General features: G+C 46.2%; 1 protein-coding gene across 2 annotated transcripts; it reads right to left on the minus strand.

Moving 5' to 3' along the window:
* Positions 1–6,979: 6,979 nt before the first annotated feature.
* Rbp7 (retinol binding protein 7) lies at positions 6,980–13,682 on the minus strand. Of its 2 annotated transcripts, none has more exons than XM_059256284.1 (4): positions 13,580–13,682; positions 11,809–11,987; positions 11,222–11,323; positions 6,980–7,206 (listed from the first exon to the last, which is right to left on the minus strand). In XM_059256284.1, exons 1-4 carry the CDS (start codon positions 13,650–13,652, stop codon positions 7,156–7,158), a joined length of 405 nt encoding a protein of 134 aa, XP_059112267.1. In that variant the 5' UTR covers positions 13,653–13,682; the 3' UTR covers positions 6,980–7,155. The 2 variants fall into 2 exon arrangements, with proteins under 2 accessions (XP_059112267.1, XP_059112266.1); XM_059256283.1 differs by having other exon boundaries at positions 11,183–11,323.
* Positions 13,683–14,673: the final 991 nt, after the last annotated feature.

The following is a 14,673-nucleotide window of genomic DNA, read 5'->3' on the forward strand; positions in this document are numbered from 1 at the left end:
ATCTTCTTTACACATACACTGACACACACAGATACACATTAATAAAAACAAAATCTTTAAATAATTCAGCCTTAAAAAGAAAGGGAATTCTGACACACTCTCCATCATGGATGGACTTTAAAGATTACTAGTATGTGAAATAACTGAGACACCAGGGCTGGGGAGTTGCCTCTGTGCAAGCATGAGGACCAGGGTTCAGATCCCAAGCGTCTACATAAAAGCCAGGTGTTGTGGTTCATACCTGCGTATGCCTGTAACCTTAGCAATAGGTGTTTAGGAGGGTGTTGGGACTAGCTGCTCCCTCTCCCTGGAGCTCACTGGCCAACCAGTCAAGATAAGTGAGCAAGCTCCAGGCTCAGTGAGAGACTCTGTCTCAAAAAACAAAAGTGGAAAGTGACTGAAGAAGATACCCTGCTGGGGATGTCTTTCTGTATGCTGTGAAAGTGTTGCTCTGATTGATTGATAAACAAAACTCTGATTGGCCAGTAGCCAGGCGGGACAAGAGAGAGGAGAATGCTGGGAGTGGAGGGCTGAGTCAGGAGACGCTGCCAGCTGCTGCCGCCATAAGAAGTAAGATGTAAAGTACTGTTAAGCTACAAGCCACGTGGCAACTTATAGATTAATAGAAATTGGGTTAATTTAAGATATAAGAACTAGCTAGGAAGAAGCCTGCCGTGGCCATAACAGTTTATAAGTAATATAAGTCTCTGTGTGTTTACTTGGGTCTGAGTGGCTGCGAGCCCCAGCAGGACTGGAGAAATCTCCAGCTACAACACCCAACTTTGGCCTTTGATCTATACACACACACACACACACACACACACACATACACACACACACATCATGCCACACCTGGAAATACAAATATTGCAATATCTCCCTTATCCAAGGTCTCTAGAGTGGTGACATTCTTAAAGACAGATAGTAAATGGTGGAGGTCTAGGGAGTAAGTGTTTATTGGGGACAGAGCATCCATGTGGGATAAGGAAAGGGTTCTTCAGTTGGTGGTAGTTGCACAGCAGTGGGAAATCCTTTGTTGTTTTGTTTTGTTTTTATTTGCATGCTTGAGACAGGGTCTTATATAGCCTAGACTGGCCTTGAATTCTCTACTAGACCTAGAACTCCTGTACTCCCTTCCTCTGATTGTTGGAGATTACATCTGTGTCTCCATACCTGACAGTATGAATGTTTATTTATTTATTTATTTATTGGTTTTTTGAGACAGAGTTTCTCTGTGCAGCTTCGGAGCCTGTCCTGAAACTGGCTCTGTAGACCAGGCTGGCCCCAAACTCACAGGGATCTACCTGCCTCTGCTTGAATGCCCAGATTAAAGGTGTGCACCACTACCTCGTGGCTTTTTTTTTTTTTTATTTTAGGGTTTGTTTGGGGGGATTTTGTTTTTTGTTTGTCTGTTTGTTTGTTTTTTGAGACAAGGTTTCTCTGCATAGCTCTGGTTATCCTGGAACTCACTCTGTAGTTCCAGAGCTGGGATGAAAGGTGTGAGCTGCCACACATTTATTTATTTTGAGACAAGGTCTCACTATGTAGCTCTGGCTGTCTGTGGAACTCACTATGTAGACTAGGCTGGTCTCAAACTCAGAGATCCACCTGCCTCTGCCTCCTGAGTGCTGGGATTAAAGGAATGCACACTATATTCAGCAATATGAATGTTTTTGTTTGTTTGTTTGGTTGGTTGGTTGGTTTAGTTTGGTTTGGTTTTTCGAGACAGCTTTTCTCTTTGTAGCCCTGGCTGTCCTGGAACTCACTCTGTACACCATGCTGGCCTCAAACTCAGAGATCCACCTGCCTCTGCCTCCCTCAGTGCTGGGATTAAAAGTATGCACCACCACCACCTGGCCAGTATGAATGTTCTTAATGCTGCCCATTTGCATTGTTTAAAGTGGCCAACATGGTCAGTTTTATGTGCTTTTTGTTGTCTGCAATGCTCGCTTGAACCCAGGGCCTCTGCATGCTAGCCCAGTGTGCTACCATGGAGATAGCACATTTCCACGTTGGCATTATGTCTCTAAGCCTTTACTTGACCCTATGTTTATTTTTTTTCAATTTTTTAATTTTTTTTTGGTTTTTCGAGACAGGGTTTCTCTGTGTAGTTTTGCGCCTTTTCCTGGAACTCACTTGGTAGTCCAGGCTGGCCTCGAACTCACAGAGATCCTCCTGGCTCTGCCTCCCGAGTGCTGGGATTAAAGGCGTGCACCACCACCGCCTGGCCTATGTTTATTTTTACACTTATTTATTTATTATTTGTGTGCATGTCCTAACACAGATGTGGAGGTCAGAGGACAACCTTCAGGACTCATTTCTCTCCTTCTAACATGTGGATTCCAGATGTCACACTCAAGTTATTAGGGTTAGTGGCAAGTGCCTTTGTGTGCTGAGCCATCTTCCTGACCCTGATATATGTATTTTTACCACAATTAAAAAAACAAACACAAAAAACAACTGAGCATGGTGCCACCTTATTTTTTGTTTTTGTTTTGTTTTGTTTTTTGAGACAGGGTTTCTGTGTGTGGCTCTGGAGCCTGTCCTGGAACTCGCTCTGTAGATCAGGCTGGCCTCTGCCTCCCAAGTGCTGGGATTAAGGCATGTGCTACCACACCCGGCTATGGGTATCTTTAATACCAGCAGTAGGGAGGCAAAGGCAAGTGAATCTCTGTGTGTTTGAAGCCAGCTTGGTCTACAGTGAGTTCCAAGCCAGCCAGAGCTACAAAATGAGACCTTGTCTCCAAGCCCTCTCTGCAAAAAGGACATGTATGCGAATGTGCGCAAGTGCGTGTGTGTAAACTAAAGCTTTTTTTTTTTTATTGTTTTTTTGTTTGCTTGCTTTTATTTATCGTTTTTAGACAGGGTCTATATATCCCTACTGGGACTGGAATAAATAAATTTTAACTAAAACCAAGGACCAAGTGTCCCCGTGGAGAATTGCAGGTCACCTCCCTAACCACAGACTTTCCATTGTTCTCCAATCCCTTTGGAGTCCAGGCTGAGGGCTGGAATTCTTGATCCTCCCAGGAGAGCTGGGTGGGTTCAGATACCTTGCAGAAGCGGCATAGCGAGAAGCTGCTTCTTTTATTCCGTAAAAGCTGCCTTTTCTCGGTGTCATTGCAGCTTCGCACACGGCCAACAGACAGCGCACCCCCTCTTTGGGGAGTGACCGAGTCTCGGTGGTGCCCCGCGGCTTCCCGCAGTCCTCACCCGGACACGTGGCAGCCCTTCTCAGCCCTGCACACCGAAGTCCCCCTGGTGGACGCTTCCGGTTGAAACTCGCTGTGGCCGCTGGCTCCAGTCTGAGCCCTACCAGCCGCGACAGCTGTCGCCAGCTTGCAGGGAAGGAAGAAAAGCCATGGGAGGGAAGTTGCATCCACAGCCTGGTAGAGCTATCACATCACTGCCTCCACGGAAGTCCTTCCTTTGGCCCCTGAAAGAATTCGGATATTTCCAAGCATAAGCCGCGGGGGCTGAGGCCTCAGACGCTTGAGTCCCATGGTCCTACTCGGTCTGCTGTTTCCCTAAATCTTTACTGAGTCCCACTGAGGCAGGATAGAAAGACGGGAAAATCATCCTGATGTGGGACATAAAAAGAGTCCCTGGTTGAAACCTCAGTTTCTCGAGTTTCAGCACAGTTACCATTTTTTGTGAAGTGGCCAACATAATGTTTCTTTCATATATTTTTTCTTTCTTTCTTTTTTTTTTTTTTTTTTTTTTTTTTCGAAACAAAGTTTCTCTGTAGCTTTGGAGCCTGTCCTGGAACTCGCTCTGTAGACCAGGCCGGCCTCGAACTCGCTGAGATCCACCTGTCTCTGCCTCCCGATCTTTTATATATTTTCAAATAAAATGTTAAAATATCGCCGGGAGTGGTGGTGCATGCCTTTAATCCCAGTACTTGAGTGACAGAGACAGGTGGATCTCTGTGAATTTGAAGTCAGCCTGGTCTCCAAAGTGAGTTTCAAGAAGGACAGCCAGGGCTGTTACACAGAGAAACCCTGTCAGGGAAAAAAAAAAACAAAAAACGTTAAAATGTCCATGAACTATCCTTAACTACTGTGTGTACACTGTCTTTATGTTGGCCACCATGACAGGGAACTTAACTGTGTTGAGACTCTGATGCTAGGACTTCAACCAGGCTCCAGAATGGTGTTCCCATCTACCTGGGAGTCCCATGAGCTTGAAAACTCATGCACATCTCCCTGCGGCCCCTCTGTCTACTCCACAGCTGTGCAGCCTCCCCTCCGCCTCACTAAGCTGCAGCCTGGCTTTTATCTCTCATCACTTTCCCTTCAACCCTTTGGAATTCCCCCCTCCTCCTTCAGCGTCTGGAAAGTTCCCACAGTCCTCACCTTCCATCCCAAATTACTCACCAGTTACCCTGGGCAAAGATTCTGCATCTAAAATGGCAGCTTTTCTCAGACTTCAGTCCTTCCTTGCTGATCTGGGACTTTCCCAAACAGGGTTTTCTGCCGGAACTTTGTTATCTGCATCTCTGAGTGCCTGCCCCACCACCAACCCTATCTGCACTCCGATCATGCAGGTCCCCTACTGCCTCAGTTACCCTTCTATTGCTGTGACAAAATACCCTGAGGACAGCAAGATAAAGAAGGGTTTGTGCTGACTCACAATTCCAGGTTACAGCCCATCAAGGAGGGGGTGGGGTGGGATGGGAGGTGGTGGTGGTGGTGGTGGTGGTGGTGGTGGTGGTGCGTGCGTGCGTGCGTGCGTGCGTGCGTGCGTGCGTGCGTGCGTGCGTGCGTGTGTGTGTGTGTGTGTGTGTAAAGCAGGAACTTAAGGACCTTTAGTTCAGTCCAGGAAATGGTCCTCCCAGTTAGGGTAGGTCTTCTTACCTCAATTAACTAAATCCAAATAAGATAATCCCTCAAAGACATGCCCCGAGCTTGTCTCTGGCTATTATAGATCCTGTCAAATTGATACTCAATCACCATACCTTATTGTGACCTTCCTCTTACATTGGGGACAAGATCTGTGTGTGTGTGTGTGTGTGTGTGTACCTGCATGCTATGATACACATGTGGAGGTCACAAAACAACTTGTAGGGGGTCAGTTCTCTCCTTCCACCATTTGGGGACTGAATTTATATTGTCAGGCTTGAGAACAAGAGCCTTTACCCACTGACCCCAGATTTTTATGTATATGTATGGGAATTTTGCCTGCATGTACATCTATGTACCACGTGCATGCTGGTGCCCACAGAGGACAGAAAAAGGTTTAGGATACCCTGGAACGGGAGTTACAGACAGTTGTTAGCTGCCATGTGGGTAGTGGGAATTAAATCCAGGTCCTCTGGAAGAGCAGTCACGCTCTTAGCCATCTCTCCAGCCACCCAAACTGTGACTTTTAGAATTTGTCATTCAGGGTTTACCTTTGATGACCTCCCTTGTTGTTTTGGTTTTTTCTTTTCTTTTTTTTTTTTTTTTTTTTTTTTTTTTTTTTTTTTGGTTTTTCGAGACAGGGTTTCTCTGTGTAGCTTTGCGCCTTTCCTGGGACTCACTTGGTAGCCCAGGCTGGCCTCGAACTCACAGAGATCCGCCTGGCTCTGCCTCCCGAGTGCTGGGATTAAAGGCGTGCGCCACCACCGCCCGGCCTCTTTTTTTTTTTTTTTTTTTAAATTTTTATTTATTATGTATACAGTGTTCTGCCTGCATGTATGTCTGCAGGCCAGAAGAGGGCACCAGATCTCATCACAGATGGTCGTGAGCCACCATGTGGTTGCTGGGAATTGAACTCAGGACCTCTGGAAGAACAGCTAGTGTTCTTAACCGTTGAGCCATCTCTCCAGCCCCCTTGGTTTTTTCTTACCCTACCCACATACACCCTGTGCTCAGTTAACTTTGCAGTCCTTCAAGCATCCTCCCAGGCTGCATGTGCAGGTGTGCCAGATGTGAAGAAGCCTGCCTGTACTCCCAGCACCCAGGAGACTGAGGCTGAAGGATTACAATTCAAGGCTGCATGAGACATAGAAAAACAGCTCCTTGAACTCTCCTGCTGTGGGATAATCTTTCTGACCTTTTGGTACTATGTGAAGATGCGCCTCTGTTTCACCTTGCCTGACTAAGGCACCTTCTGATTGAATTAATAAAGAGCTGAATGGCTAATAGTTAGGAAGGAGAGGATGGGTGGGACTTTCGGACAGAGAGGAACTCTGGGAAGAATCTGAAGGGCACAGGATTCAGCAGAGAGACTCGGAGGAAGTAGAACACGTTGTACTGAGGAGAGGTAACAGCCATTAGGTAGGGCATAGATTAAAATAAATGGGTTAGGCTCATTTAAGTGGGTTTTTTGTTTGTTTTTTGGTTTTTCAAGACAAGGTTTCTCTGTGTAACAGCTCTGGCTGTTCTGGAACTTGCTTTGTAGAGCAGGCTGGCCCCAAAATCACAGAGATCTGCCTTCCAAGTGCTAGGATTACAGGCATGTACCACTACTGCCCAGCTTAATTTAAGTTTTTTAGAGCTAGTTGGGAACAAGCCTAAGCTAAGGCCAAGCTTTTATACTTAATAAAAGTTTCCGTATTTCATTATTTGGGAGCTGGCAGTAAAATAAACCAAAAAAACAAAAACAAAAAAACTTGTTACACTCCCCTCTGGCATTTCACCTAAAATGCTTCCTGTTGGCACCTGCATAAAGGCCACGTCTACTACGCCACACCTTGCCAGTGCCACCACCTGTCCATCTTCCGAAGCCATTTCATCAATCTTCCTCACTAGCCTGGAGGCAGGAATTATATCCCGTCCCTTAGTGTGTACTTTGCACACAGAGCAGGCTTTTAAACATTCCTTTTAAAAAAAAATGGGTCCTGTTGGGCTTGGCCTGGTAGCATATGCCTTCAAACCAAGCACTCAGGAGGCAGAGGCAGGCTATGTGAGTTCAAGGCTAACCTGGTCTAAATAGTGAGTTCCAGAACAGAGAGAAATTGTTCAATTTGGAAGGAAAAAACACCAGCATCACTTGGACAGGTTTATTGCAGCTGAAGTTGTCCTGTAGTCACATAGCTTCTAGTACAGGCTGGGTGACATCTTTCCAATCACAAGGCCCTTTGTCTAAGCAAGACAGATAAACACCCGTTCCTTCTGCAAGGCAATTCAGCACTGAACAGTAGCCTCTAGAGGGCTCTGCTGCTGGATCGGATCAGGCTCTCTGGAATGTTTGTTTGCACACCTGGCCTTCACAGAACATTTCCTGTGATAGGGAGGGAGAAAAGAAGAAAAGAAAACTTGGTGTACATTCTCAGCATGTCTGATACCAAATGTTTGGGGGTTCTGCCTTCTGACACCAAATGCAGGGTCTTCTCCGCCCTTACTTCTCCCACTCTGGGTGTCAACAATTTAATCCTGACGGTCCCTCCTGGAGTTAGTGTAAACCCACAAACAAAGACACAGTTTTATACTTTTTTTGAGACAGGGTCTCTCTACACAGCCCTGGCTATCCTGGAACTCACTATATAGACCAGGCTGGTTTCAAATTCACAAAGATCTCCTAGCCTCTGCCTCCTGAGCACTGGGATTAAAGGCGTTTGGTATCATACCTGGCCCCAGTTTTATACTTTCTAAAAGTAGAATTTTATACCTTCTAGATTGTGTTTTAGAACTATTGATTAGTTTGAGCTGTAACCTGCAGTCATGAAATTCTGGTTGTAAAACAAATCAACGCCCCCTCTGTGAGGAGTAAGGCCGAAAAGCAGCAAGAGGCAGTGACTGAGCCATGCCTCTCGAGGGGACAGGACGCACTATGGACTTGAGGTTTGGGTTTTGGTTTTTTTTTTTTGTTTGTTTGTTTTGTTTTTTTTTGTTTTTCAAGACAGGGTTTCTCTGTGTAACAGTCCTGGCTGTCCTGGAACTCGCTTTGTAGACCAGGCTGGCCTTGAACTCACAGAGATCCGGCTGCTTCTGCCTCCCGAGTGCTGGGATTAAAGGCATGTGCCACCACTGCCCGACTTGAGTTTTATCAACAGCAGACTCAGCCCTGAATCTCTGTTATTCCTGGGATTTCATATAGTCCAACTTAATCTCCAACTTGTTGTGTAGCTAAAGATGACCTTGAACTTCTGAAGCACCTGCTGCCATCTCCCAAGTGCTAAGCTTACAGATGTGGGCTCAAATTTAGGGTTGTGCACGTACTGAGCAAGCACTCTACCAGCTAAGCTACACCGCCAGCCCTTAAAATAGATACTTAGATACTTAAATCAAGGATGTGTTGTTGTTGTTTTTGTTTTTGTTTTTGTTTTTGTTTTTGTTTTTGTTTTTGTTTTTGTTTTTGTTTTTCGAGACAGGGCTTCTCTGTGTAGCTTTGTGCTTTTCCTGGATCTCGCTCTGTAGACCAGGCTGGCCTCGAACTCACAAAGATCCGCCTGGCTCTGCCTCCCGAGTGCTGGGACTAAAGGTGTGCGCCACCACCGCCCCAGCAGAAAGATGTGTTTTATTAAAATGTTGGTCCATCAGCCAGATGGAACATGAAACAGCCAGCTCACTACCTTAATATATATATTTTTAAAATACATGGTAAATTTAGCCTAGAGTGGTGTCACACGCCTTTAATCCCAGTGCTCAGGAGGCAGAGGCAGACAGATCTCTCTGAGTTTAAGGCCAGTCTGGTGTACATAGTGAATTCCAGGATAGCCAGGGCTGTGTAGAGAGACCCTGTCTCAAAACAAAACAACAAAAACAAAACAAAAACAAAAACCCCAAAGAAATAAAGTAAAAAAAAAACTACATGGTGAATTCAACATAAAAACTATCTAGAAGCCAGGCAGTAGTGGCACACACCTTTAGTCCCAGCACTCGGGAGGCAGAGCCAGGAGGATCTTTGTGAGTTTGAGGCCAGCCTGGGCTACAGAGCAAGATCCAGGAAAGGTGCAAAGCTACACAGAGAAACCCTGTCTCGAAAAAAAAAAAAAAAAACCTATCTAGAAAGCTATACCATATTCTTTTTTTAAGATTTATTTTTATTTTTTAGATCTGTGTATATGTGTGTCTGTGTGGGGGTATGTGCACATGAGTACTGTTACCCTCAGAGGCCAGAAAAGGGTGTTGAATCCCCAAGAGCTGGAGTTAGAGGAAACTGTGAGCTACCATGTGAGTGCTGGAGGTCAGTACCTTCTCATCTGCTCTTCACTGAGCCATCTCCAGCCCCTGTAAAAGGTTCTTTAAAAAAATTATATATATATATATATATGTATATATATTTTTGTTTTTTTGTTTTTTGGGTTTTTTTTTGTTTTGTTTTTGTTTTTCAAGATAGGATCTCTCTGTGTAGCTCTGGCTGTGCTGGAACTTGCTCTGTAGACCCAGCCATCCTTGAACTCACAGGTATCCACCTGCTTCTGCCTCCCAAATGCTGGGATGAATGGCATCTGCCACCAGCACCTGGCATATGTTCCTATTTTTATGTGCATGGGTGTCTTGTCTGCATTGATGTCTGTGCACACATACCTGAAGAGCCCGAGGAGGGCAGAAGAGGGATTAGATCCCCTAGGACTTGAGTTGTAGACAGTTGTGACCCACTATGTGGCTGCTGGGAATTGAACCCGGGTCCTCTGGAAGAGCAACCAGTGCTCTTAACCACAGAGCCATGGCTCCAGTCCCAGAAAATGTTCTTTTTAAAAAATATTTATTTATTTATGCATATGAGTGCTCTATTTGCATCTATGCCTGCATGACAGAAGAGGGCATCAGACAGGATAGATGGCTGTGAACCACCATGTAGTTGCTGAGAATTGAACTCAGGACCTCTGGAAGAGCAGCCAGTGCTCTTAACTGCTAAGCCATCTCTCCAGCACCACCACCCCCGAAAATATTCTTTTTTTTTTTTTTAATTTATTTATCTATTGTGTATACAGTGTTCTGCCTACATACCAGAAGAGGGCACCAGATCTCATTACAGATGGTTGTATGCCACCATGTGGTGGCTGGGAATTGAACTCAGGACCTCTGGAAGAGCAGTCAGTGCTCTTAACTGCTGAGCCATCTCTCCAGCCCTCCAAAAATATTCCTATATTGAATAAAAAAGCAGACTATTCTAAGCAGGAAGTTACAAAGGTAACTTGCAAAAGTTAAAAAATGTTCATGGTTTCCTTTTTTTTTTTAACATTTCTTTTAATATTGCTATCATTGCTTGAAATATCAGAACAAAGGCCACTCATCTGGGACTCATGTCAGTGTCGTTCTTAACCCTCATCAGAGCAATTTCCTCTTGCAGTAAACGGTAATTAACACAGAGACCCACAGTTGGACAAGGGGCAGACAGTAAGAGGCCTTGGAGCCCTCACACTGACTGGAATGCCTTAAGACACCCCTCGAGGGTCAGGATCTATGCAGAAGGACAGAAAGATGGTGGGAGCCAGAGGTGGTGGACAATGCCAGGGAAACAGCATCTCCAAAACACAATGGGCTGATGCATGTATGAACTCACAGAGACCGTGACAGCATGCACGAGACCTACATAAACTCAAGCCAGACAAAATCCCACCAGGGAGAAAAAATGGCCAATGTCCCGGCCCTAGCCAAGAACCTATTTGCAATTGATAACTTCTGGGGAAAGGGGAAATTAGTTTTCTCCAATGGCACTGGGTATTCTCATCTACGCTCAGGGCAGACCTCATGCTCAGGCGAAGTGGATCAATGCAAAACTGACTCCATGTTTTTGCTGTTATGGTTTGGTCTTCCTTCCTTCCTTCCTTCCTTCCTTCCTCCCTCCCTTCCTTCCTTCTTTCTCTTTTGGGTTTTATTTTGGTTTCAGAGAAAGAACATGAAATCAGGTAGTTAGGGAGATGGGGATAGTTTGGGAGGACTTAGGCAAGGAGAAAAAAATATGATCAAAATATACTGTTATGACAATTTTTTAAAATAGTAAAAAAAATGTAATAAAAACAAGAACAAGGGGATGGAAAGATGGCTCAGTGGTTGAGAGTACTTGGTGTTCTTGCAAAAGACCAGGGTGCAGTTCCCTGCACCAACATTGGGCAGCTCACAACCACTGTAGCTCCAGTTCCAAGGGGATCCAGTGCCCTCTTTTGGTCTCTGCAGATACTGCATACATGTGGTACACATACACACATGTAGGTATACACACACACACACACACACACACACACACACACACACATACACACACACAGGAATAAAAATAAAGAAATAGAGATTTAAGCTTCTCTCCCCACCTCAAAAATGTTTTTTAAAGAACAAAATGTGGTAGGTACCAGGTGGAGCTGGCCCCCTTCAATCCAGTGGCTCCACCCTCTGTTCTTCTTCTCCCCTTTCTGCACACAAGTGAGTCTGTCATTCTCCCAGGTAACCAAGCTCTGCACAAAGGAAGAGAGAAAACAATGCTTTGCTCTGGCAGCATCCCTAAAAATCACCAAGTAGAATGCATGCCAAGTTAACCGTGTGAAGTTAACAGCCTATGTTACATTTAAAATTTTTTAATTTTGTGTGTGTGTATGTGTGTGTGTGTATGTGTGTGTGTGTATGTGTGTGTGTATGTGTGTGTGTGTATGTTGCCTACATGTATGCATGTGTACTATTGCATGCCTGGTGCTCACAGAGGTCAGAAGAGGGTGTCCCTGGACTTGAAGTTACACATGGTTCTGAGTAGCCACGTAGGTGTTGAGAATTGAACCCCAGGTTCTCTACAAGAGCAGCCAGTGCTCTTCACTGCTGAGCCTTCTCTCCAGCCCCAAGCCTACGTTCTTTTCTTTTCTTTTTCTAGGGTGATAGAAATCTCACCCGGGCCTCAAATGCATGCTAAGCAAGAGCCCTACCACTTAGCCACACCCCAACCCCTTACCATGCATCTTCTGTTATCCAGGCCTTTGTTATCTTCCTCAAATTCTTCTCCAACTTTGAACTTAACGAGATAGTTCCTTAGGCTGCTGTACGTGTGGATGGTAAAGGAATCCCCATTTTGTTCAATCACCTTCTGTGGCTTCAGCAACTTGGCGATCTTACGAGTTGCAAAGTCAATACCTGGAAAGATGTTGTTCTTATTATATTTTTAAAATATTTTACATTTATTTCATTTATGTGTGGGTATGTATGTGTAAGTCAGAGGACAATTTGTTTTAAAACAGGATCTTACATAACCTATGCTGTCTTTGAACTTGTAGAGTTGAAGGTGACACTCAACTCCTGATTCTCTTGCCTCCATCTCCAAGGATTGGATTACAGGTGTGTACCATCATGCTTGGCTCAAGATTTTGTTGTTGTTATTGTTGTTTTGGTGGGTTTTTGAGACAGAGTTTCTCTGTGTAACAGCCTTGGCTGTCCTGGAACTCACTCTGTAGACCAGGCTGGCCTCGAACTCACAGAGATCCACCTGCCTCTGCCTTCTAAGTGCTGGGATTAAAGGTGTGTGCCACCACACTCTGTGACTCAAGAGTATTTTTATAAATTTTATCTATTTAATGTGTATGTGTGAATACCTGCCTGCGTGAATACCTGCCTGCGTTTCCGTGCACCAGGTGTGATGTGTGCAGTGCCCGCCGACAGTGGCCAGCCGATTCCCTGTAACAGGGCATCTGGGAACAAACCCAGGTCCCCTGAAAAGCATCTAGTGAGTACTCTTAACTGAGCCCTCTCAAGAGGACTTTTTAAAAATTGCTTTTACTAGGGGCTGGAGTCTGTTCTATTACTTGAAGGCAAAAGGAAGAGTTTGTTAAGTAGCAAGTGTACCAAGGTATGGCAACTTAGGCCTGTAATCCTTATACTTGGGAAGTTGAGACAGGAGGATTTCCTGGAGTCTGAGACCAGCCTTGTCTACATAGGGAGGTCCAGGCCAGCTTGACCTACAAAGTGAGACAGACAAATAAAAACCCAATAAAAAAAATCCTAGAACAAGCCCTGCCAAACAGACAAGAATACCGCGCATGTAATAATAGATGCTGACACCCGCCACATCTGTAAAATCAGAGCAAGCCTAACAGACTCAGCCTGCCAGGGCAGCAACACTTCCTGAGACCTTGGGAAGCAGGGACAGCGATCAGACCCCCTCTCGTGGACCCATGCACCCGACTGGTGCCCACAGAGTTTAGGGTCCGGCTCAGCTCTCCTACTGCAGGCATGAGCAGCTCAGGCTGACTGCCCCGCTCATTTGCAGGAGTCCGCAGTGGTCTTCATTACCCATGGAGCAGGCTCTGCTCTGGAGGGGGAACTGAACTCCTGAGATTGTAGCTGATGTCGGCCTGGGTCAGAGCCCTGGCCCCCGCCTTGCCCCGATACCCAAGCTGGTCGCGACCGTCCCCACGCAGAATTGGATAAACAGGAATACCGGCTCACCTGAGATTCGAGGGATGCAGAGGGGTACTGAGAGGGTGGGCAGGGACTACTGGCCGGCAGACAAGACAGGAGGGACAGAGGAAAGAGGATGGACAGAGGAGCTAAGACGGGTGCGGGGACTCTGGGACAAGGGCCGGACTGACCAGTCAAGAGCATAACCCACGGGAGACAGAGGGCCTGGAACAGACAAGACAGGACAGGCTGCCTTCGTCAACCCCCAGACCCGAAACTAGAGCCTTGCTCCCCTCCATGGCCCCTTATGCTGTACAACCCTTGAGTCCTACCCAGGGCCAGCATGTAGCCCTCGAAGTTGTCGCTGCTGAGAAGGTTCCAGGTGCCGCTGAGGTCTGCTGGCATCTCTGGGGGTCGGCAGCCAAAGCCCGAAAGTCACAGCCGGTGCTGCCCTATATTGTCAGTGGGGCGGGGCCGGGGCCAGGGTGGGGCCGAGGGGGACAGCAGGCCGGGACAGCCAAGCTGGGGGGAAGGGAGCCCTGGAGGCACCCTGCTGGCTCTCCCTCCTCCCTTCCTTCCCCACCCGTTTCTGGTTCCAACCTTGCTCCTGTCACATCCTACCTTGGCAACCCCTATTTCCCTTGGGACTCCCTCCTGTCGTTTAACTCTAAACACTTCCGAACCCAGACTGTGTCCCAGGTCACCCTTTATTGCTCTCCCTCGATGTTAATGACTAAAGGAAGGGTTTCAGACTCATGGCATTAAATACTGTGTCGACCGAAAATAACAGTACATGCATAAGCCCAAGACAACACACTGGCATCCCAATAAATAGAAATTTTTACCTTGCTCGAGTTTAACAAATATTTTTTATTTTTGTTTATGTGCATATGTCTATGTGGGTGTATACCATGCGTGTGCTGATGCCAGAAGAGGGTAGATCCCCAAGAGATGGAATTACAGGCAGTCTGCAGCCTCACCCACCCCACCCCATGGATGCTGAGTACCAAATTCAGGTCCTCTGAAAGAGCAGCTAGTGTTCTTAAGGCTGTGCTGCCTGTCTACTACGTGCCTTGTTTTTGAGACAGGGATTCAGGCGGGCTGCTAACTCACTATGAAGGCCAAAGATGGCCTTGTGAGCTTATGATTCTGCTGCCTCTGCAGGATTACAGATGTGTATCACACCTGTGCACCACACCTGGTTTATATGGTACTTAGGCTTTAATCCAGAACTTCATGGGTAAAAGCCAACTGAGCCACATTCCAGCTTCTCACCCAGCATTTCTGTGATCACTAGACGCCTTAGGTGACACAGTATGGGTGTCTCTGTGATCCTAGTGACCTTTTACCTCTGGTTTTGACTTCACTGTCATGACTTGCCTTTCAGATGTCAGCCAGGTGGAAAAGACCAGGAAATGGCACACAC

Source organism: Peromyscus eremicus, chromosome 2 (assembly GCF_949786415.1).
Source record: "Peromyscus eremicus chromosome 2, PerEre_H2_v1, whole genome shotgun sequence".
Lineage (NCBI taxonomy): Eukaryota > Metazoa > Chordata > Mammalia > Rodentia > Cricetidae > Peromyscus > Peromyscus eremicus.

Coding starts and splice junctions, on each gene's coding strand:
- Rbp7 (XM_059256283.1), bottom strand. CDS start 13,652: ATGCCAGCAGACCTCAGCGGCACCTGGAACCTTCTCAGCAGCGACAAC. Junction 11,988..13,579: donor GGGCTACATGCTGGCCCTGG/GTAGGACTCAAG, acceptor ACATCTTTCCAG/GTATTGACTTTGCAACTCGT. Junction 11,324..11,808: donor TGGATAACAGAAGATGCATG/GTAAGGGGTTGG, acceptor TCCTTTGTGCAG/AGCTTGGTTACCTGGGAGAA.